This window comes from Synchiropus splendidus, chromosome 5 (assembly GCF_027744825.2).
Source record: "Synchiropus splendidus isolate RoL2022-P1 chromosome 5, RoL_Sspl_1.0, whole genome shotgun sequence".
NCBI lineage: Eukaryota > Metazoa > Chordata > Actinopteri > Syngnathiformes > Callionymidae > Synchiropus > Synchiropus splendidus.
The window spans coordinates 14682824-14706996 of record NC_071338.1 but is presented as its reverse complement, the minus strand read 5'-3'; the positions used below and the strand labels follow the sequence as shown (position 1 = coordinate 14706996).

At 41.7% G+C, this 24173-nt stretch overlaps 1 protein-coding gene across 1 annotated transcript; it reads left to right on the top strand.

Moving 5' to 3' along the window:
- The first annotated feature begins 1148 nt into the window (after positions 1 to 1148).
- bbox1 (butyrobetaine (gamma), 2-oxoglutarate dioxygenase (gamma-butyrobetaine hydroxylase) 1) lies at positions 1149 to 24163 on the top strand. Its single transcript, XM_053865876.1, has 10 exons — positions 1149 to 1265; positions 1416 to 1761; positions 2526 to 2574; positions 4308 to 4740; positions 6886 to 7000; positions 20350 to 20548; positions 21840 to 21945; positions 22004 to 22200; positions 22362 to 22528; positions 22616 to 24163. The coding sequence occupies exons 4-10, from the start codon at positions 4336 to 4338 to the stop codon at positions 22774 to 22776; spliced, it is 1350 nt and encodes a 449-aa protein (XP_053721851.1). The 5' UTR covers positions 1149 to 1265; positions 1416 to 1761; positions 2526 to 2574; positions 4308 to 4335; the 3' UTR covers positions 22777 to 24163.
- The last annotated feature ends 10 nt before the right edge of the window (positions 24164 to 24173 follow it).

Sequence of the window (24173 nt, the reverse complement as noted above, 5' to 3'; positions counted from 1 at the left end):
TGTCTGCTCAAATCTCTTTTCAGCCTTAATGTGAAGCAGATGTATTTTTTGTTTGGTTAAGCAAATACAAAGCAAACGAAACATGAAGAAAGAAAAATTATTGCCCACTGCAGAAAAAGGTTGCTGCTCTTGACTTTCTAGTCAATCAAACTTAGACTGTTAAGATATTGTTATGAACAGCTCTGCCAATATGTAGAATGTTTATCTTCTCTGCATGACTGTGTAGATGAGTCGCAAAGTAATGTTTTAGTGTCAAAGGTTGTGAAATTGCATGAAATCTGATCAAGGTCCAAAAGAGCTGTAAAACAAGAAATGTAAAACAAGCGAGCGCAGCCCTAAAACAAGGTGAACTGTGAAATATTATATTCACATTGTGGTAAAATATGGTAGATTTAGCATAATCTGATCCACATCATGAGAATAACAGGATGAATGAAAGCATGAGCTGCAGAAAAACAATATCTGAATCTGGGTGCCTCTATTAAACACTCTAATGCAGACTCAGTTTGTCCAAGTGATCACTGAGCGCAACAATGATGATCATCATACTAACTTTATTTCTCACAGTTGAGAGTCAACATACTGTCATGAAAGCTGTAGTTGGACGGAACACCCTCTGTTTTCAGTGGTGCACTGGAACTCCCCGCCGTAATTTGTTTTATTGTCTCATTTTACATCAAAGTGATGAAACAGTAATCTATCTTTAACACAATGAGATTACATAACTTTGTTTTTTCCTCAAACTGGTAAGCAAAATGAGGATCAAAGGCAGGACAACAAGAGTGCTGATCCACCAAAGGCTGAAAAAAAGACAGTTTAATTAGGAATATTTCGCAGAGAATGTGCAGAATGCCTTTATTTCCCTTTTCCTGTATCACACTCGTAGAGTACTGTCGATAGGTTTAACCTGGATTATATTTTATGACACGGCTGTGACAAGCTACAAAGCTTCAGCCGTCAAGTTTTGCTCCTGGATGAGCATCTCTGCAGGGTGACCAAAATTACAACATTCCCCTCCATGTTTACTTAAAAAGGATTTGAAGTCTGCTTTGAATTAAAGGCACAGACAGCGCCCCCTAATTATGAGTGGCCTTGAAAGAAGAAGATGCTTTTAACATCAAGAGATGTAAGGATTCCCTGTTGATGATGTGGTGGGCCTCACAAACAGCATGGTGCTCGGGTGTGCTGTGCACTTCCGAGAGTTATTAGGTCGTAAAAAGAGTCGGGTAAAGGGCAAGGAATTTGAAAATTGTTGCTGTGCGCTGGTAAGTACATTTAATTGAATGTCATGCAACAAAAATTGCCACATTTCAGTGGAGCTCATACATGAGGTACACGCACTTTGGTGTTGAGACTGTTTCTTTTATGCAAAAATAGTCATCACCATTTCCTCTCTGCCTCTTTTTCCTGTTCAGGTTTTTCCTTAATAGTCTGATGTGAAGAAAGGATGCTTCCTGTTCAATAACCCTTATAATACGAGTGAAAACAGAATCTTTTTGCAAAGATTTTAATTGGATTTCAGTTCTATGCAACCTTGCTCAGCCAGGATGAGCAGTGCATGATGAACGTCTGCTTGTCACTATGACTGTCCTCTATCCAAAACAAAAAAAATGTACAAGTCGACAGATTCCTAGAGGTACTGCAGCAGACTATTGATGTGGGAGTGGACGGAGCTGGCCGCGCTTTCACACCTCGACAAATGTATTTGTCCCAGGCTGCACGGTTCTCAAAGCATGGAAATTACCATCAGAGTTTGCCATCGTAAGTCAGTCTCCTCCTCTTGAGCCTGTCTCTTAGTCACACCCATTCTCTTCATGTCCTCCTTTACTGCATCCACAAACCCGATTGTTTTATGAAGCTGGTTGTGTTCCTCGTTGCCCTTCACCTGCTACCTGAGTATAAAAATCTTTGGTTTCAAATTCTTCCCATTATTCAAATATTATATCTGAAAATCTTCTGAAAGTCTTTTTAACTATGTTCCATACAATGAATCACTATGGGACATTGTGTTTCCAACACACTTTCAGTTGTTGTCCTTGTCAAATGGTGTCATAAAATGTGGGCTCTTTCTGTGGCAAAGGTGACCCATGAGCTCACTTGACCTTTGAAACTCAGCACTGTTCTTCTTACCTTATTGTTGGTTAATACTTTTAAATGTAGTCACTGTCAGGTGCCAATTGTTTTTGCAGTTCTGGAATGCACGAGGAGGCTCACATTAGTGGTGAAGATATTTACAACAACGCACACAACACATTCCCATTGACTTATATGCCTTTAATGGAATGACATCATGTAAAATCATAATAATAATACTCGCATGGTTTATCAAGCTTCAAAAGAAGAAGTACTCGTCTAACGTTGTCTCTTTATTTGGACATATTCAGTAGCATTTTGATATTGTCAAACTTTTTTTTTCCTAGCGAGCGTGTTTTCTTTTTCATTGGTTGGTCGTGACGTCACTGTGCGCTCAGTCATTCGCAGCGATTATGTCACTTGTCTCACGACCTTTCACCCACTTTCTGCAGCCGGCATCAGTGACAGTGGACGTGAGAAACAGTCCTCCAAATATTACAGGTATTGCATTTTTAACCACTAACTCTACATTTAATTCAACGTGTCGTGAGCCGAATTTACTAAAGAGCTGCCTAAAAGCTGGTCTACCGTTTATCGCGGAGCCGAAAATAGGAAGTGACAACAACTAGCTAGCTAGCAGATGACGCTTTTAAAATGAAAACAATAGGCGCCTGTTTATCACTGGCTTGTTTTGTGCACAAACGGAACAGCACAGCATTAACTTTGTTCGCAGGTTTTCAGTTTGGATCTCATTCTATTTCTATGGAAATGTATCGGATTTGACTGTGAAAAACACTTCGAATTCATAATAAAAAGGGTGTATGACAACAGATGCTGACCTAATTTGAAGTCACATATCTTGAAAAAACCCTTTGTATTTAATTCATGTTGCAACTAAATGCACAACATGTATCCTGGCACAACAGTTAGGACCTATTTTTCTTCATTTATCAACTTAAGAGGAATGTATATCAGGAGATGAGACCAAGTTTCTCCCTTGAAAACAACACATTGTATTTAGAATCTAAAAATGCTGGCTATTACATTGACAACACTAGTTTACTCATCAAATGCAGAGGTGTACAGCGTGGCGGAAAATTGTGTCGGCATTGTGTAACAGTGTGCTACACTAGATAACAGTGTAAACAGTGATCAAACTGCATTCCTGGATGATGGTGATAAAATGTGTTGAGCAGTCTAATCCTTTGATAATCTAATCACTACACCATCAGAAGTTTCTATAGCTATATCTCTTAGGCGGAAACTAGTCAGTTGAAATTCCTGTTCCTGTCGGCTTGCTTCTGATTGATACCGACATTCTTTGTCGTACTTTGTGCACCTGTGTGACCTTATCAAATGCCTCTCTTGTCAAGAAGAGCCAGTTGATTGAAGTTTCCACTGTTTAAAACAGTGTGGAACTGTGTAAAACATTGTTGCGGCTGTATTAAAGATCACTATATATTAACGTTTATCAATTTAACTTATGTTAAATGTGTTATTATTATTCATTTACATGTTTTGCTACAGTCAGAACTGACATACTGTTGCGGCTGCAGAAGAAGGTCAATGTATTTTTTTTAAGCTGCATTGATACCATTCATGGCCTAACTGCTGTTTGTGCAGAATAATTATATATTGAAAAACCTAACATGTTCGATTTCACAGAACCACTAGTTCAAACTGTGATGGTGAAACTACTTCAGGGGAAAAGAGGGAGAAGTTAAGTCTTTTCAGAAAAGACTCACATTGGAGAGTAAATCAAATTGGATTCAACGGGTCAGGTGGCAAGTTTACTGCAGTGCCGACAGTGCTTGAGAACTATATTAATAATTGAACAAAAACATTACTTTTGAAATCATTTTGTCTGATAACGTTGAAGCTGTATTGGTAAATGAGAGGTGAAGTCATTTATCCATCCATCTTCCAGTATTAAATCGAGGTCAGAAGCAAAGACTGGTAATATATGGCTTAGGCCAAAGATATGTATAACTATCTTGACTACATGGCTGTGTGATTCTGAAGGAGAGGTCTGTTTGGTTTTCAACTCCTGATCTATTGCACAAAAACTATATTCATATATCACCTTCAAAGCTGAATTGCAGCAGCTTTAGGTGAAATTGTTTTAGCTGTATCCTAATGACTTGCAAAGTTGTTTTTATTGTTTATTACTATTAGCAGCTACTTGTCTTTATGTCACATTTAAAAAATGCATCAAACCTTTCTTATTTTTTCAGAGTTTGACGCAGAGAGAAGTGTTTGAAGATGATAAGGAACGCCTTGGCTCAACTTACCCGTCCTCTAGTGCAGCGATGCAAGTCTACAATCGCCTGTCAGGCTGGTAGCGCATGTCAAGGATCGGGACAGATTTCAGGCAAAAAACCTGCTCTTAAGTGTTCAGAGCAGATACGTGGCCATCAAACGATCGGTTCTGCATCGCTTTCTGTGCCACACCAGGCCGTGAAATATGTCCGTGCATTAGAGGAAGAGAGGCTTGTGGAGGTGGAGTGGGGGGACGGAGGCCACAGTCATTTTCCTTTTACTTGGCTGAGGGACAACTGCCAGTGTCCAGAGTGCTTGTTGCACTCAGCTCAGGCTCGCAAACTACTCCTGTCCGAGTTGGACATCAATACAGGTGTCAACGTTGTTGAAGTAACAGATGAATCCAAGGTAGGTTTCCGACTCTTTCCTCCTAATGTTTCCTGTACCCGCAGTTTACTGACTGTGGAATATGTATTACAGCTTCGAAAAGACGTGAAAAAAAAAATCAAATCTCTTCCTACTTATGCACCTGACAATTTAAATTTCCCACCAATTGCACTGTGACTTTAAAAAGAACTTCAATTGCCATGAAATGGTGTGGCTCTGCAACCCATTCTCACTTCCAAGGCACCAAATAGCGACAAAGGCAGCCATCTCTGCTGCATGTTGATCCTTTAGTGTTTCAATGGAGGAAAAGGCTTGGGGTTGGAGTCGGAGAGACGATCTGAAGTTTTCTTCACTATGTTACTCTTGATGCCACTTGGTATGTATAGCACTTTATGTGGCTCCCCCACCACTGGCGTGGCGCAGAAGTCATCATGACTGATACACCGTGCCATTTGGCGCCTTTATGTCGAGTAAAAGTAAATCATTGAGCATTAAAGGTGCACTGTCACATGGCTAACCCTATCCCTTGTCCCTTTACGCGCTACCCACAGCATCAGGATGAAAGCCTCATGCAGTGAGGACATGCAGTCAACATGGGACGCCAAAGTCACTTGAAGATAGTTGCTATTTCACACCTTGGGAGTGAGAATGTTCAGGCTTGGTGTCTTATTAACTCCAGTGGAGCTCCAGTTTTTCCTGCAGCAAATAATGGAAAGTGAATAAATGTGTTTACTCTGGTGGAGTCATGAAAAACAAAAAATAACAAGAACAACATCTGCATTTGGTTACTAATTCAGTCAGCTTTTACGACAAATTCAACAACAAACAGGAGAAATTGCATTCTACTTGAATCAGCAGTGAAGTCCAGTAAAGCAGTGAAGCACTTCTCACTGTCATGTCGAATGCTCATCATAGGAAGGAAAATGTTTTTTTTACTCCATGTGGACTACGCGCAATGCGGAATGCATCAGTATAGGACACAAAAGTCCACTTTCCCAACATCAATATATTACACCATGGGAGTGAGTGAGTGAGTTTTATTACTGTAAGTTAGGACTGTCGATTCCAGTCAAGAAATATTTATCCTGTTGAATACTTAAAACTGACTGTTAACAGTGCAGAATGTACAGTATGGGTTGTACATTCAGTACAGTGCTAGTCACCTATAGTGAGTTTGTTTTTCTTATATACATACGAATCGCTTTTGTGTGTTTGCAATACTGCATTTTGTGTTAGTCAATATCTACAAGATTCCTGTTCTTTTATTTTTAAATGTTTGATGTAATGTTTGCAAATATTTGTTTGTTTGTTTGTTTTGTTAACATTTGTTAATATTGATTCATGTCTATGCAAGCGTCTGCACCATATGCTCTTAGCGCATCTCATACAATAATAATGAAGAAGAGAGTTTGGGAGTAAGTAGTGTCCAAGGTAATTTTTCATGACTCAGCTTGTAGTGTTTACAACTGCATCCATCAGAAAGTCTGTTTGGTTTAATGTGTTGCAGTTGTTTTTCTCCCTGATTCTGCTGTTGGGCTAATATTGGCTATGCTTGTATAGCTTCACCTTTAAAGTGCTACCAGTACTTTGTTTCCTCTTCTGAGATGGATCATCTGCAAAGATAAACATCCTGCTGTGTGAAACTACTGCTAAGAAAGTCAGTCACCCCTTTATCTGTGTTCATTGCTGCCACTTTTATGGACTGAAAAGCAAACAGCAGTAATTGCTTACATTCTTTTAAAGCCCTCATTTGGCAAGGTTTCTCTGGTGTTGATTATAATTCAGCAAGAGAAATTAAATAAATATAATACCAGAGTCATAAACACAACATGGTGTCAGCTGTCTTAGTCAACTTATTCAAGCGTTTAGGCAGAGGGGAGTTGAAAGCAAAATGCTTTAAATAAAGCATAAAAGCATCTGCAGTTGTGCCTTTAAACCTTTCATTCTCAATTGTTCTTGGCACTATAAAAAAAAAAAGTGAAGGTACAACCATGTTGTGGCTCGTGCTGGAGGCTCACTGCAGTAGAGTTGCCTGTTTAAATCCAGCTGGACCAAACAGATGGTTTGCAAGTTTGAAGTTTGTATTTTCTCCTGAGTTTATGTAGGTTTTCATCTGTCCACTCTGCATTCCTCCTATAGATGTTTTCATGGACTCACTTTTTTCAGGTGTCCATTGTGTGGCCAGATCAGCACGCCAGTGTCTTTGATGCCGACTGGCTGAAAAAACGCTGTTTTTCTTCCGCCGCAAGAAAAGCGACCCAGGAGGAGCTGTTTCTCAATGGTAAGTCACATCTTGCCACATTTACATGATGTAATATGTGTACACAGGGCGTACGGTCATTAAACTTGCTAATTGCCTCTGAAACCGTGCGGTCAATTTGCAATTAATTATTTAGCTGAAGTTTATGGTCGAGCCAGAACGAACCTTCACCAGCACACATGGCTGAACAAAGTCAGTGAGGCTGGACAGTTTGCACTTTGCTGTGGCTAACTGATTTCAAGTTAACCTGAAGGCTAACTGCTAACTGAGGCTCTGAGATACTTCTGCTCCAGGGGGGGAAGGCTGGTGTTATGTGAATGAATCTCTCTACAGAAGTGCTATTTGCTTATTTTCTGCTCTGTGACCTTATGCTGGTCGACAGAACGAACATTCTCCGCTACATTCTGACTTGAAGGAATAAAAAGATTGATGGATCTAATGGATTTACTTTTCGCGTCTCCTGTGAGGTTCATTGAATATATCCAGTTGAGAATTGCTGCTGCGTGGACGCTTTGACCGCTGCCAATGTTAATGCAGGAAAAAAAAGTCTGAAACATTTCCGCTGCGTTTAGTCAACTAAGCTCCCAGTGTCTTCAAATATGTACATTATATTATTTTTGCCAAGGGATTTTAGAAAGGAATTGATGGAGGTTTTTAAGACACTCATATGCATCCCTCCCACATAACTGCGTGATTCGAAAAGTTTGGGAAAATAATTAATGCTACCAGGCATTTGCAAAAACCCAATATACTTTAGAGTCTGCCGAAGGAGGAAGTTCAGCTGTGGTGCAAGGTAGTGGCTTTAAAGTGGAGCGGGAGTGAGAGCGGAGTTAGTTTATGTACACAGACAAGGTCCTGCAGGACCACAGGGCTCAGTGGCTGCTGCTCTGTTCCTCTTCCAGACTGATTAGGCTGTGTGTTAGGGAGGCAGAGTGCCCCTCATACATGTTGAATGTAAATAGATCCCTCTTATTACCTTACTCCCAGTCAATTTGTTCTTTAGACTTCCTTCAGCCAAGGGCTCTCCAGAAGGGCACTTCCTAGCTTAAGGCACTGCTCTAGTAGTGTCTAGTAGTGTAATGATTTGTATAGTCATCGGGAAAAGTGTCAATTCTTTTCAAGAAAAAGACAAATAGGTTACATTTGAGTTTCACAACATGCATTGTCCTCATTGACTGATGATTGACACAAATGTTATGAATCACAGTTTCATCCGGTGTAGCAGCAGTTAACAAGCCTGTTCTCAGGAGTGGAAGTGCATACCACGTACAAAACGACAAGGTCAATGTGATAATGGGAGCATTGGGGCTGTTACTCAGCTTGTACGCTACCTCTGTTTTTACGTCTGCAGGATTTTCTGTTCCGTTCCTCTGTTTTTGCCGTTTCTATGGAGTTGAGAAACACAAACCGTATGTGGCTCAGTGGCGTGTCTTTCGGGTGGGATACTCAAATTCTTGCTCAAAGGGGGGAACAATTATATAGGCAAGATTATTGAATATTTTAAAAGTGATTAGACGCTGAAACAAACATATAATAGTAATTGCAGCTGTGCTCTTCTCTTTAAACATCTAGTTCAAGGAATAACAACTTGTCAGACTTTTTTTTTGTACCAGTGTTGTTTTTTTTATGTTGATCTCCATTGAATACAGGACTAGCATGAAAATCTGCATAACATGATGCCTTCTGTTGGGATTTGTGGGATTAAAATGGTAACCATGTTAATGTCTCCAGTAAATGAATTAAACTGGAAGAGCTGTCCCTTGTTGAGTAAATGAATGTACAGTAGGGAATAAGCGATGTGAGATCATGTTAAAGTGAAGGCGACTTCAACTTCATTACATTGTTTCATGTTTTCTCACTCAAGGCCTTTATCAAACAATAAAGAGACGCCTCTACAGTGGCAACAGTGGAAAGAGCAACTGAGAGCCAGCAAGAGCCTTGTTCTGGCCCCCCTGGGTTTCAGCCACATGGAAAACCGATTAAGATGCTCAAGAAAGCAAATGATTTGTACGTGAAAAAGACAACCTCACCTTTGTATGCGTTTTCCATTATGGGTATTTACAAATCCCAAATGTATGACTGCTTCGCATGAGCGTAAATCTTTGTCAAAAATCGAAAGTCTTTTCACTTATAGTCAAGTTGTTAATGGCACAAAGGAACGCATTTGTGATTTCACTTCTTTCCCTGAATAACTGAAAAAGAAGTGTTATCTTCAAATGTCATCATGTCTGCTTTGAATGTTAAAACGTGTGGCGTCTATTCCTTATCTCTTATGGCTTTACAAAATGTCATTTTGTTAAGCATTTCAGAAAAACACCTGTACCCGTGTGAATTTCTTTTGACTTATATTTTAAGTTATATATATATTTTTTTTTTATTACATGCATTTTTTTGGTCATATCATTTGACATTGCATCCCATTTGTCTTGTACAGTATGTACAAAATGACCCTTAGCATACATGTGCAGATACTGGTTGGCAGCTGCACTTTAAACTCATACTCAGTACTGAAACTGTGAAATCTAGCAAAAGCCCACGTCTTTGTAGGTTCATGAAGTAAAAATCAGTCAGCGATTCATTCGGCCATTTGACAGATGCTTTTATTATTGGTTATGTCACAGGTCCGCCAATTTGTTGATTGAGTCAATGCTCAACAGGCTTTTCTTCAAGTAAACATTTAGGTTATCTCCATTAAGCATTTGTAAATTCACCTGACTTTTATTCATGTGATTCAGTAAACTGTTTAAATGGCTTCAATCACTGAGGCACAATTAGGAGTAATGTTTGTCTCAACTTGTGTCATTTCCTACGATCACTCAACGCAAATGTGCAAAAGTAATACTAACAGAATTAAACATCACTCTGCAGTTTTGCACAAAAATCCCTTTCTGTCATCCATGTGGGTTGGTATTTGATGAGGATTTACGTTTCAATAAACAGTTGTTTCGTGGGAGTTTCACTTCAGAAACCTCAGAAAAAGATATCGCATTTGAGTGTTTGTTACACTTGCACTGTAGTCCAGACGTTCTTGACCCAGGTATTGTAATATTTGTGTATTGAGCGCAGTGCAATGAGAATGTGCTATTGTTCAGAACTAAGCATAATTGTACATGCAAGTGACAGCAGCACATCCTGAAGTTGTGTTGTAATTTTGGTGCTCCTCACCTAAAGTGATATTCTATATAATAGCATATATTTTTGTGTATTTATGTTAAGTAGTCAAAGTATCGCATTCAAAAATACCTGTTTACTTTTGTCAAGAAATGTAGACTCTTTAAATCCAAGCATCTGCTTGGCCATCCTGCTCTGATGTGAGTTCAAGTGAAACATCAAGTTCTTTGTAAACGGGAGGAATGTGAACTAATCTGACGGGATGTTAAGCCGCTCTTTCAGGGTTGGCTGGAAAAAAAAAGCTTTCCAAAGGAAAAAAAAAACAGAACTGTATGTTGGTACGAAGCAGACATTTTTCCATTCTTTAGCAAATTTTGGATTTCAATGTCTGATAGAAGAAAGCAGTCTTAAAACGTAAAGCAACGATATATCAGCATCTGTTAATGATTCGACGAACATCTGTTCACACTGGTCGTAGCCAAGTCTATGAAACTTAGAGTCCATTATGAAGAGATTAAGGACTCTTGGCTGCCTGCGCACTCCGAACTACTCAGAGCAAAGATGTGAGTCACATAACCTTCGATGTTGTACATTATGTTAATTATCAAAGAGGTCAGGATGAGTATATCACCGGTGCTCTTGTGCAGAAGCCGGGATCTAGGCAGTTAAGACTAACCACTGGGCTTTAAAGGTTACTTTAAAACTTTGTGCAGATATTGCACTCTGTGTTTGAGACCATGTCATGATGAAACATGTTTGACTCGGTTTAAAAAAACTTTTAGCCATGCTAAACATATTGCGGCAGGTTTACTTGGATCCCTGTTTGCATGCACTGAATAGCTTGCACTATTTAGGATTTTGTTGAACAACAGTGTCTGGTTAACCAAGGCAGTGTATACAACTTGAAACAGGAGCAAATAGGCACGTCAGAGGCAAGGAAGTTTAACAGAGATCGACCGTGTCCAGGTTCGCAGCGAAGTTTGGAGGGACGTAAGTGCCCAACGCCACCAGCAGCGCTAGGATCCTTTCCAATGTTGTTCTCCAACCAATGCCTCTCTGTAGTTATGAAGGATAAGGGCTTGGGAGCGGGTGGGAGCAGCATCATTTTCTGAACTGTGCAGATCTTTTTCAGTATATCTGGGGCGTCATACATCAACATTTGCATACTGAGTGAATTACATACTGAAACATGACGTATGCTTAAATCCAGAAAATCTTGTTCTCAAAAGTATCCAAATTTATGAAATCCTTCCGTGTTTCCTTTGAACTTTAAAATTAATGTGGAATTGAGCATACACAACCGCTCCCTTTCCAAACCCACATTTAAATATGCAAATCACATGTAAATTATCCCCACACTGAACCCCTCTCGACAAGCCGTAAAGCAATATACAATGAGGAAAAGGAGTGTTGAGCTTACAGAAACAACCAGGAGCTTGTGAGAAAAATATGTAACTGCAATTTAACAATAAAAAAAACAGCAAGTCACTGGCCATTAACTAATGATGACTCCTCAAAGATGGGACAGAATTTGGGAGTGAACATGCTCAATGCACATCGGAAATGTTTAAATCAGTTGGACAGTTGTGATAATAAACCTACTGTCCAAGAAACCACCAGTTTCAGAAAGGTGGTTAAGTTAAATGCCTGAGCTGGTTTTCCTGGAAGTGGGCAGAAACTCCAGTTTTTCAGTTGACACGCAGATACTATGCAGAAATCCCAGTCTGGAGAGGATGCTCATCTCCCAATTGGATGTTATCTCATTCGCTCATGAGAACCTGGAGGTGAAGTGTAACTGCGACCTCCAGAAAAGTTCACTGATATTCCGTGTCACAGGTGGCATGCGGAGGGGCAAGGAAGGAAGGACCAATAGGAAACAGACTACATAGTCGAGCTGTCATTGGACGATCGCCTTCGCATTATCAATATGTGAGCGATAATTATTGGAACGTTAAATATTGCATTTTAATGGAAACGGTCCGATTTTAAATCATTGCTGGTCGGCTGTAATAAACCACTACACACAGGTTTATAACAGCTGTTTTTATCAATGTGTACAATGGTGAATAATTCCGTTCCTTTCTATAAACGGACTGAACAACACCACGAGCTTGCTTGTTATCCAAATATGTTTTTTTCTCTCTCTCTAATTTACAATAAGATTGATTTGTCCGGCACATTTAAAGTGTTCACGTTCGGCATAAACATCTCCGCTGAGTAGAGGTTAGAGGAGTTACCATGGTGAATTATTCAATCTGCGTTCCATTGATGACGACTATTGATGTCCTCAAACATGGCCAGTTTAAGGGTCAACTTTGACTGTAGTTTGGTTAAACTCTTAGCTTTCTGAAAAGGGAAAACTTGTACAATGCAGAGTTGGATAACGTACATGTTCGTTTTTTGTTTTGTTTTTTTTCCCACTGGCTTTGGTGAACTGGGCTCTTGAAACAGACCCCAGGCGTGTATGACAGTGTTTACTAAGTGCATATACCATCAGACGTCAGCCGAGTCACACCTTTTCTGTTTGCATTTTCATGTGTCGAGTGGTATGGTAAATAGCTTGTAAACTAGGGCAGACATGCAATTTTGCCTTTCCAGTTTGCATGCAAACTTGGAAAGGCAAAATTGCACAAACCGGCGCTGTACATTTTAAGCAGGACGTTGTGCGCATGTCTTGTTGTGTGGAAATAATTAGTAAACTGCCCTGTAGTGTAAACATAAACAGTGAGACCTAAAGTATGTGCTCTTTTATTTGGCTTGTAACGGTTTCAGTTAGGGATGTGTAGTCAAATAAGCAAAAGTAAGCATAAGCACAATAGAGAAGCATATGCTGTTTAGTGCCATATAGCTTTATGATAAAAAATCCCAAATGGTGTTTCAAAATTCATTGTGAGTAATTTATGATCATCCAGAATTTGTATTTGAGGTGTGCAACGCCATGAGGTTGCACTGAATGTGAGCAAGACCCCTGCCATTTTCAAAAGAGGCAAACGTCTATAATGGAGCCAGCAAAGCTTGTTTTTTGTCGAGTCTCATGTCTGCCTTGTGCTTGCACCATCTGGGCTTGATTTAGTTATGTATGTCATCACTTGTCAGTCGACTCCTGGAAACCAAGCAGTGGAGGTCCATCAGTGGAAAAACTTGTATGGTCTCCTAAGCTTTAGCTGTCAGTTTACATGCCATTTTTAACATGAGGAGAACCGACCGCCCCAAGCCACGTGCTGTCGTACACGTGTATATGTTCAAGCGGAAAATCACTTCTGGAATCCTCTGTCTGCACTTTGTTGTTGTCATGTCACATAACCAAAATGATAATGTTCACTGTTGTTTTCCCCGTAATAGGAACTCAAACTGTTTATTTGACTTTGAGGAATTTGTATTTAAGTTGCTTCACTGCGCTCTGGGCTTTATTCCTCTGCAATGATTTAACAACATAATGTCAGCCTGTGTGGAAAGTGCCGGGATTAGGGCTAAGACTTCCTGGCAATTCAGAATCCTCATTTGGCATTTTAAATAGTAAGGTAGGACCTTAGCATGGTTGGCAATAAGAATTTAATTTGACAATATATCTCAAGGCTCTGAGGAGTTTTTGGAATACAAACTTGTTTATGGAGATGTTTGGATGGCAGCGTGTGGACTGGAGCGGCATCAGCTCTTGAGTGAGAAAACAGTTACTACAGTGTCTCTCTGAAAAACCCAGGCAACAGAGAACCACTGGCTGATCATCCTCAACCTTCCCTGAATAAAGACGTGTTTGTCAAGTGATTTACTGCTTCCAAGACAAGCACACAGATCTGGACTCACTATGAAAACATAATAAACCTGATGCATGTTAGGAGAAGTATAACTGAAGTGAAATGGAAGGATGTAGGACGTAACTAGATGTATGGAACACGATGTAGGTAATGTAGTCAAAGCTGTTTTATCAAATATTCACAACCTGAGAACTCACCGGAGAGACCGCTGCTGCCAAACATCAATGTTGAAGCGCAAGGATATTATGATATAAAAAGTCTCTTTGGTAAATGACCTTGAATGTTAATCTCAAAACTTGCAGCCTTGCCATCATTTATTTTCCAGTCTCAGCAAAATAGCATGGTAGAAACAGTTAGAACACTCATGATGTTGATCCCTTTAAGTTTTAAAATGAAACAATGGTGTCAGCAGTTATTATTGAGACTGTAGGTCGGTCATGGCTAGATTATCTCTTCTGATGTGGCTGGGATCCCTGTCCCTCCCAAACATTGATGGGTTGATGAGGTTTCACGAAACAGTGTCCTATTTATGAGTATTAAGTAGGTGGCGCTCTTGGTTTTTAACATAAAATATGTAAGGTTTCATGGAAGTAGCTGTTCAAAGCTAAGGTTATACAGTAGACCATCTGGTGGACACTGAAAATTAAGTTTCATGAAACCTTACCAACCCATCACTGCTGTCTATATTCTGGCAACTGTTATGTTAGCCATGCCTCAAACTTAGCTGACTCCTGAAATTGATCAAGTAAATTCTAATCTCATTCATTGTTTGTGCAATATTGCATCGTATGACATATAGAGGAAACACATTTGTCATATAGACCTCACAGGTATAAACAATGGTTTGTTTTGGTGTCACCATTTTTATCTTCATAATAATTTGTGAGAAACAGCTTTTATTCATATAATTTTACAAGTTCATCTATCTTTTTCTACTTTTTTTTTTTTTTTTACTTTAAATTTCAGGCTAAATTACGGTGACATGGCTCAGCTAAATAATCCAACATGAAAATCTTCAGGTTCAGATTATTTCCGGATTCAAATATTAACTTAAATATTGAAGAGAAACCCCCTATTCTGGGGATAAAAATCCTGTATTTATGTGGTCCTCATGAAATCAGGGGTCAGAAATTGTACTTATTTGAGTTTTATAAAAGGATATAATTTTTTTTTTTCCCCATTTTATCTCTGCTTTTCTTCCCCCCACCACTGACAATACCTATGTTAAATTACCATGAGCATTGCGGGAAGAAAGAATCTCATTTAATGTATATTTTAATATAATTTATCATACAGGTTTTGTGTTTTTTCCTTAGTTGTGTGATGTGACCTTTAACTATGCAAGTTTCTTGAACTATGTCTTCAGTTTGTCTGGCTAAATGACTGGGAAGCTGCCAAGTTAACAGCCTATAAACACCATTGCATTCGTTTTTCTCATTTGTACATATTTAAACTTTTTCCAATTTCATGTCAAGAAACTCAACCTGATATTTTTGGATTTGCAGCGCCACGTGGTCGGTTTAATTTCCAACAGCAAGTTTCGCTGGACACCAATGAAGCGATTGCTATGTTTTTCATCTACATGAATCATTTATCTGAGTTGCAATGCCCATGTACGCACTTAACCTCAAAGCGAGTAACCAGTTTGCATGACTGAGGTCCATTAAATAACTTGCTCTAGATTCAGATGGAGTTCTGAGGTGACTGGTCTGAAGGAAATTCACTCAAGTGTCGTAAAACGATTTTAATGTTGCCTTTTTAATAAAGACCAGCTCATTGGTACACTCTTCTGATTCTAGCCCTCCGGTGTGCATTCCTCTGCAGTGAGCTGATGGCAGCTCTGTGATAAAACTTAACCGAGTCAAAACAAAGCTCAGGATGACTGCTGTGATTCAAGCGTGGCTCTGAGGGCCCTCACAGCTGCAGACGAGGTGACGCTTCCCCGCAAGCTTAAACAGAGCACAATATTGGGGGCAGAGCCAAACTGCCTGACAGCCACTGGAGCCTCAACTTCAGGTTTTCTCATCTGGAAAAGCCAATGTAGCAGACCAAGACCGTGGGGGGAACGGAGGATTATGCACATATACTATCTTGTCAGGCTGTCATATGTGTACCTTCCAGCCCGCACCAGCCCAGTCCCGCTCGGGAGAAACCGCAGCCAAAATCTCAAAGCTGTCTCTGTTCCACACGCACACGCAGACGCTTAAAAACACACATGCTAATTCCAACACTGTATCTGCACTAACCACAGTTGGAAACTATGCTGCAGAGTGTAAGATGAAGGATAAAGAAGCAGCATGGGAGATTAGTTTGGATGAAAAAGAGTGTGGAGGCGTCCATTAAAGTACAAGGCATCAGTCCCCTGTGCTTTACCTCTCAAACCTCTGCGAAGTTGTGAAAATAACTCTTGACGCTACACAAGTTGTATGACAGCGTCGTGATTGTGCCTATATATAACTGGAAAATCATTTTCGCCTGTTGAGATATGGTGTTGGCGTTCTGCTTATCCTGTTAGGTTGTTAAAACAATAGGCTGGTTCTGTAGAAAGGAGATCCACTACATAGCAGTAATAAACATCTACTGATAAACACTGGCTTTATCATCTCGTGGATGCTTATCAGGCCACCATGAGGTCATCTGTTGAGGAATTTATGGCCTCATTTAGAGTCATCTATTGGCACAACCAAGTGTTTCCTGCTCCTGGTGTGATGAGTGTCTGGTCAGAGGTGCGCTCAAATCTGCCGTAACACAAATCACAAGGGGCACGATTCTTCCTTCATGATGAGCAGAGCTAGATTCACTTATTTGGCCAGGGCCCCGTGTGGTGAACTTTGACATGCGCAAGCCGGATCTATTTTCACATGAGATGTCGGCAGAACCGCAGTCCGAGTTGAACATGCTCACAGTGACCGGGGCTGACCACAGATGCTGCATAAGAGTTCATGTTTCGCAGGAATAATTGTAGCCTTCAGGTTTGACCTTTGCCACAGTTCTGTGGTTCTTAGCCTTTGTGTGCTTCGGCTATTCTGACAAGTTTTCACAAGCAGGGAGTCTCTGACCCTCTGAACTGTGCAGCTACAGGCTGATTGTTTGTGACAACAGCCTGCGGGGAGGTCTGCCGGCCTCCCATCGTCACCGTTTACAACTGAACCATCTTGGTGCTTTTCCTCTGCTGGTGTGCGAGATCTCGATGCTGAGTTCAGGCCAGAGACAAAGACCACTGCGGGTCAAGCTGGGAAGTTTAGCATTTTCCACAGTGATCTTTGAAAAATGCCCCATGTTGCCAGCTGAGCGTGAATTGATTGATTCACCACATTGTAACATGCTGTGAGTCCATACTTTAGATTTGAATGATACCGGAGGGTCTTTTAACTGCACATGCTCACTGGAGTCCGTCATGGCGGCGCTGTTTGTTTCATCTTCACCCCAATTTTCTACTACTACTTGTGCTTTGGCGCGCCCCCTGGATGCTGGGTGACATCTAAGACGGTGACTACTGAATGATGAAAACGTGTATAGTGGCTGTACTTAATTAATAATAAATAATCGTTATAATATAAATAAAATTATATATATATGTAATATATATAATTTTATTGTCATTGCACAAAAACGTATGGCAACGAAATTTCGGCCTAAGGCCTCTGGTTTCCAAAAACCAAAACTATATGTCCAAAATAAATAAATATCAGACAAATACTAACAAAATAAATAAATAAATAAATAAAATACAATACAATAAAAATAAAAGTATATATGTAAACAGTAATAATGAGCAGTAATATATCTTAAGGTAAAATATTGCGATAGTTTGCGATATCGGTATTTTGTCACAGTCCTGCATGAAGTACTTCAACGTTGACTTTAAAAATGTCAAATGGTAGAATTAACATCCTGGTGTTAAAATAGGATGGTGACTGTTTTCGTGCCTTTTCCCATGACCTGGGTGTATTTTATTTTAGACGAGAAATATGATGCCAAAATCAGTCAACACTTGGTGAATCTCATGGTCATGAAAGTAGCACAGACACACCATTGATTCTGCCATGATGGATGACTCTCTGTTGTCACACATGTAAAATGTCTTCTGTGTAATCTTTTTTTTTTTTTTTTTTAAACAAACGATAAGCTGTGCAGACAGGAACACATGAAACTCTTTGGCTCTTGTCATTGAACAGTAAATGGGAAAAGATTATTTAAGCTGAAAATGATGGCAGGCTTCAGGACTACTTTTTCTTTGTGACGTGACGATGAAAACCACTGTCAGTGACACACTGCTCCTCCTCCAACTTCTTTCAGCACAAGCTGTCACTCCCACTCAACACAGTTTGGAACTTCACAGTCAAACAATCGAGCAGCCGAATTTGTCACATGCTTTTTTTCCTTAAAGCGACACACAGTGGGCATCACTCCATGTCTGTTATGACACGTTGATGCGTCTGTATTGTTTGGCCCATCACTAGTTGTCAATAGTTAATATGTTGGATTTGGTTAACTCCTTAAATACCAGTGTAGTTTCTATGTGAGTGAGCCTGCTGTCAGGTGCTCTGGTCAGAGATTTATAGGTGGAGAAACTTCGGATTCAGAGCTGAGAAGACGGTGACGCAGAACATGACAAAGATCATGGCTGACGCTTTGACGACCAGAGGTTCTGCCTTAATCTAAAACAATTGAATACAGTTATATCATGGTGTGATGTCATCTTTTCTCGCTGCAGAACTGACCCTGAAGAGAAAGATGTAAATATTGATGTATTTACATCTTTGTGGGGGCATCATTCAAAATGAAGGGAACAGAACTTCAGTTGTTTGTGGGGTTGTAAGGGCTCAAACTGTTTACTCTGTCTCAGTGTTTGTTTGGTTTTCTTTCTGGGGGGGTGGAAATGCGTAGTTTAAGAATATGTGTTTTTGGTGCCACTGCTGGTAAAAGCAATTGTAAACTGTCGTAAAGCTGCCTTGGTCCCGGTCCCCGAACCTCATCCCACAGTTATTTGTTTATGAAGAAGGACCATGGCAAAACAGCGAGATAATTTAAAAAAAAAATAGTATTTTAACTGCACGTTGCTTCACTCACAAAATCCGTCTTCTGTTCTCGGCAGCCTGTAACTCTACTCTGGTCTGGGCACTTGGTTCCTATTTGCTCTTCCTGGAACCATCAAAAAATGCCCAGCTACCTGCTGGACACATGGGTGACTGTGGCACCAGTCCCAAGATGTCAGGTCGCCCAGAGATAGTTGTCTAGAACTTTATTATACTAATAGCCCGAGAGCCAGATTCTGACTTGTATCTGTTCAATATGATGCTTGCATCACAGGAAAATATGAAGCGAATATATTCATGTCAAAATCTGATTTATTGTCATTCCACTCAGCAAATGTGGACCAAAATTTGTGAGCAATAGAAAATAAAATACAAACATGTCACACGGGACGTTTAAGTAAAATGTACATTGTCTGACAAGATGTCACTCAAGAGCCACTACCGCTAAAATCAAGGTCATTATGTCAAATAATCATCTGGATGTGATTTAAATTCTCAGATTTGTCACTCAGCGGGTAAAACGTCTCTTTTTACTTTCATTTTATTCACAACTGAAGAACATTCTTTTGCCAAAGATGTTGCTTGAAATCCCCAGAAAAGCTGTTTTATGATGATCATAGTGTCTTTTTGCACCGGTGAACTGAAATGAAAGGTTGCATGTTTTTTTTTTCAGGAGTCATAGAACATGGAGTCGTGACACCTCGCGCCCCACTGTGTTTCCATCGCCAGCAGACGTTGCTCTCGCAATCTATTTGTGATTTAGTGGAATGGAACATTTTTTCCTTTCCAAAATCAGGGGGTGCTGAAAAGCAACACAAACATCAGACAGGTACACGAAGCTTCTCAGTTCAGCTCCCCTGCTCCCACAAATGTACTTAGCAGCTGCTTCTCTCAGAGTCACCGGAGTGAAGCTGGATGGAAAAACGAGGCGAGCCAGCTGGGTGGAGGGAAGTGGGAGGACTCTTTTTTTTTTTCTTCATTTTTTTCCACGTCTGTCTGTCCATCTGATGGAGACATACTAAGCCATTTCTTCTGACTGCAGCACACAACCTCGGTGTGGCGCTTCTCAAGCTGCCCAGTGGATCGAGTGCAGTACATTTTTAATCGTTGATATTTTTAGGTCGCTGTGTTCCTCCTGGTGATGCTAGTCTCCTGCGAAATAACAGACACGCGCTCCTGCCTCACACCTGAATGCTCCCTCATGCTGATCAAATATACAAGCTGGAGTGAAATGTCAAGACTGGTTTTGTGCTCAGCTGCGTCTCAGAATTCAAGTTGTTAAACATCCCGCGGAGCTGGAACTGAGCGTGCTGTTGCTGCCGAACATGAGAAATGGATCCGATGCTGTTGTATAACACTTGTCTGCTCTTCAGCAGGAAGCCGACGTGATGCGTGGAAAAGTTTCATAAAGCTGTGCCGCACATGTTTGTCTGAGAATTTACGCCGCTGAACTCTCTCCTCTCAGAGCGGTATTACTGGGACCGCAGTCTGCGTATCCCTGCGGCTGATTTCCACCAAGTTCTGCACGATGATAAAGCGGCGCTGGACTGGCTCCTGGCTCTTCGACAAGTTGGCATCGTCTACCTGAAGGGGGCGCCAGCAGAGCAGGGCCAAGTTTCCCGACTGGCGGAGAGAATTGGTTATCTGAGGTTAACCTTCTACGGGTGAGTCGCAAGTTGGATGGGTTAATAGGTTCATGACACAGTGCCCTCATCTTCACTACTCTCCTGTGAACCTTCATTGATATACTTGTTCAAAGCTGAGGGTTATACAGCAGACAGGGCCATCACAGTTTCACCTGAGACAAACACAGTGCTATGGAACCAATGAATCGGTCCAGCACCTGCGATACAGACGCGTCTCAGAAATGTGGTCACGATGATTTCTTTCCTTTCAGCACCCTCCGGTACTCGCACCAGTCTCAGATTGTTTCAAAGAGCCCTTGACTCCAAGTCCAAGTCGTTTTCCTTCCATGTGTTTGGTTAGCCTCCACCAACCAATTCATTCTTTCTTCTACCATCAGTGACCATCAACACGCCCTCATAAATTACAGATCACTTTTGATGGTGGTCTGAGCAGCTAGTGTGGCGACGGAGGTGTTTTCCTCCATTCTTGCTGCTGAGATGAGATCCTGTCACTTCAAATGTTTATTCTGGGTTCATTTGTTTTACTTAGTCTTGACACCAGCTCTGAGGGAGTGAAATGTTCCAAGTGAGAGCTATATAGTCAGCAGTAAGAGAGCAGTTCATGAGACGTCCTCTAGGTGGCAGTCACCGGAAGGCCATTTTCATTTCTGACGCCACGCAGCAGATGGGAACATGGTGTCAGTCGTCCTCTGAAGATCCCAGTCAGCCCGGTGCCACCCCAGGCTCCCCAGTTCTGCCCCGGTCTTTCTCCAGCGACCCTCCGTCTAACAGTCCTGCAACGTCGACTCCTCTTCTGAGCAGCAAATATTCTATTTACACTTGTCGTCATGCAGAGTCAAGCTCACATCTCATTTTTGATATGTTGCTGGGCGTCATTATCCGGAGCTTCAGGGATCATAGCGTCCGCTGACTCTGGCGCCGCTGAGGTCCAGACAGGATACACGGCAGCTAGAAACTGAGGGCCTGTCCGTCTAAAGCCAGAGGAATCACCTGACGTGCTCTGTTTGAACGGCTCGGCCGGCGCAGGAGCCCCTTCTGCTGAAGACCGACTGCACTCCAGTGAAGAATGTGTTGCAATCGTGGAACATGCAGGCGGAACATGGGAGATAACTTGGGCTCATTAGTGCTGGACTCCTGCTGCATCTCAATGAAGGCTCCACTTCAGAGGCTGCTGCCGTGAGGAGGTCCACCCCCCTCCCGCCCCTCAGGGATCACTGCAGAGTTATTTTAAGTGTTTTGGGTTTTTTTTTAAGTCTGCAATTGTTCAGGTGGAACATGAGCACGGGTTGAATGTGCGGTGTCGTTGCAGGCACACGTGGCAGGTGCAGGACAAGAGCAATGCCAACAACGTGGCCTACACGTCTGGAAAGCTCAGTCTTCACACCGACTACCCGGCCTTGCACTTCGCCCCCGGAGTGAGTCGTCCGACGCGCTCTGGTGTTGTGCCGCTGCTCATCTCTCACTGGTGCACAGGTGCAGTTCCTGCACTGCGTCTCCCCGGCGATGGAAGGAGGAGAGAGCGAGGTGGTGGATGGCTTCCACATGGCCATGCAGCTGCAGAGAGAAGACCCCGAAGCCTTCCACACCCTGACGTCGCTCCTCATCGACTTCACCGACACGGGGAGGGACTACTGCGACTTCATGCTGCAGTCCAAGAAAAGCATCATCGAGTGAGCACACGCTTCCTGTTGTTAATGTTGAAGCCCCGAGATGCGCATTCATAGTTGTGACTGATGAGAGGCGCTTCGAAGGGCAACAGTGCCCTCTGTTGGTCAGAGCTGGTAATGCAGCTGAAATAGCTCACTGTGTGTGTGTGTGTGTGTGTGTGTAGCACGGACGAGAAAGGTCGCGTGTTGAGGATCAACTATAACAATGCCACCCGAGACTCGGTGCTGGACCTTCCACTGTATCAGGTCCAGCCTTTCTACCGAGCCTTGAGGGCTTTTGTGGACATCATGAACCGGCCGCAGAACCTGGTCACCTACACCATGGAGGCAGGTGAGGGCGCTCATTCCTTACCAAGCCGTGTGCTGTGTGTGTGTGGAGCATCCAGCTGGGAACTGAAGGTTTGATGTTGTCTCTCAGGCGACATGGTGACCTTTGATAACTGGCGTCTGCTGCATGGACGGCGGAGCTACGTCAGCAGACCAGACGGGCTGCGACATCTGGAGGGCGCCTACCTGGACTGGGACGAGGTCATGTCTCGACTGCGCATCCTCCGCAAGTCTGTCCACGGCGACGCCTGAGCCACTGCTGGGGTTATTGTTATTATGGTTATTATTTTTATTATTATTATGAGGGGCAAATCACTGTAGCTGGGTTTAGTTTGATCAAATCTGCATGCACAGCGCTGACTCCAAATCATGTGACTGCCTCACACACCCAGATCAACAAGTGCCCTTGAAGAAGAGATAAATCCCAGCAATGATGAGCCGTGGTTGCAAAGTACAAATCGGGGCGTTCAAAGCTTTTGGTGAACCGATTCCAAACGTCATCTATATATCAGGTGTGTCAACGAAGCACTGAGACGAGGCTTCATGAAGCAGTGTCAGCACTCTCTGCTCTGCAGGCTGTTTTATTCAAGAGAGTGCCTCCTTCTGACACTGGCTCGTGGTGCGTCCTGAGCTCTTGACATCACGTGACCACGACGGTTGTCAAACCTCTGAGCGCCATCCATCGATGGTTGAAATAATGCAGAGACTGCTCTTCTATGGGCTTCTGAACTTGAGTCACAGCAGATGACGACTTTTTAAAAAATATATTTAAATGAGCATGAACCACATCCATAATATGTCTGATATGAACTTCATGTCAGCTGAAGCCCAGGACCCAGTAAGTCACATTTTATTGTTGGACAAACGTTGTGTTATCACACTTTTTAAACCCCTTGGAATTGTTTTTTCCCAGATAAATTGGAATTAGAAACTTCAGTCTTATCCTCGGTCTATGTACTTTTTTGTGTGAAGCACTGCTTTGCCAGCTCAAACGCAACTTGACTCTGGATCAGATTCGATCCTGCTGTAGTTGGGAGTTTGGCGTAGGATGAGCACCTTGGTTTATAACAGATTTATAAGGGACTTATTAAGCTTTAGCCTGTTGTGAGCAGTTCATCGTCTCCTTATAAGCTGCAGTCGGTGAACAGGTCGTTCTTCTTCTCTATCTGACTGCAACTCACAAGTCCTCACTGTGGGTTAACTCCCACTTTGAGTCTTCAGACAAAATGGAAATGTTGTTCGGCACTTTTGAGTGAGAGAATCAACAGATTGATGTTTACAGCAAACCTGTGGTGAGGCCTCAGTGTTGGGCTTTTAGTTCTCAGAGCATTGAAAAATATGCTGTTTTCAAGTGTGTCGAGGTTCAGGGATCAGCCTTTTCTACAGCTTTATTGGTACAAAATATCTTAAAAGTGTTCTGGTTTGGAATTTAAAACCAATCGGGGTTCAAAAAGTTCTGTCAAAATGTCAAGTGAACTATTGGTATTGCAGCGCTGTTTCCGTCACCGTTGTGTGCGGTGGTTTTGTCAAATTAATGGTTTGGGTTTCAAAATGTTTTAAAGTGTCCAAAAATGCCAAAACCTTTTACATTTGTATGTTTGACTTTGCACTTTTTAAAGAATAAACCGTCAAATTTGAATGAGTTTTTG

Excerpts from the sequence above, each read along its gene's own strand:
- bbox1 (XM_053865876.1), top strand. The coding sequence starts at position 4,336 with ATGATAAGGAACGCCTTGGCTCAACTTACCCGTCCTCTAGTGCAGCGA. Across the intron at positions 7,001-20,349 it reads GGAGGAGCTGTTTCTCAATG|AGCGGTATTACTGGGACCGC; the intron begins GTAAGTCACATC and ends CTCTCCTCTCAG. Across the intron at positions 20,549-21,839 it reads CTGAGGTTAACCTTCTACGG|GCACACGTGGCAGGTGCAGG; the intron begins GTGAGTCGCAAG and ends GTGTCGTTGCAG.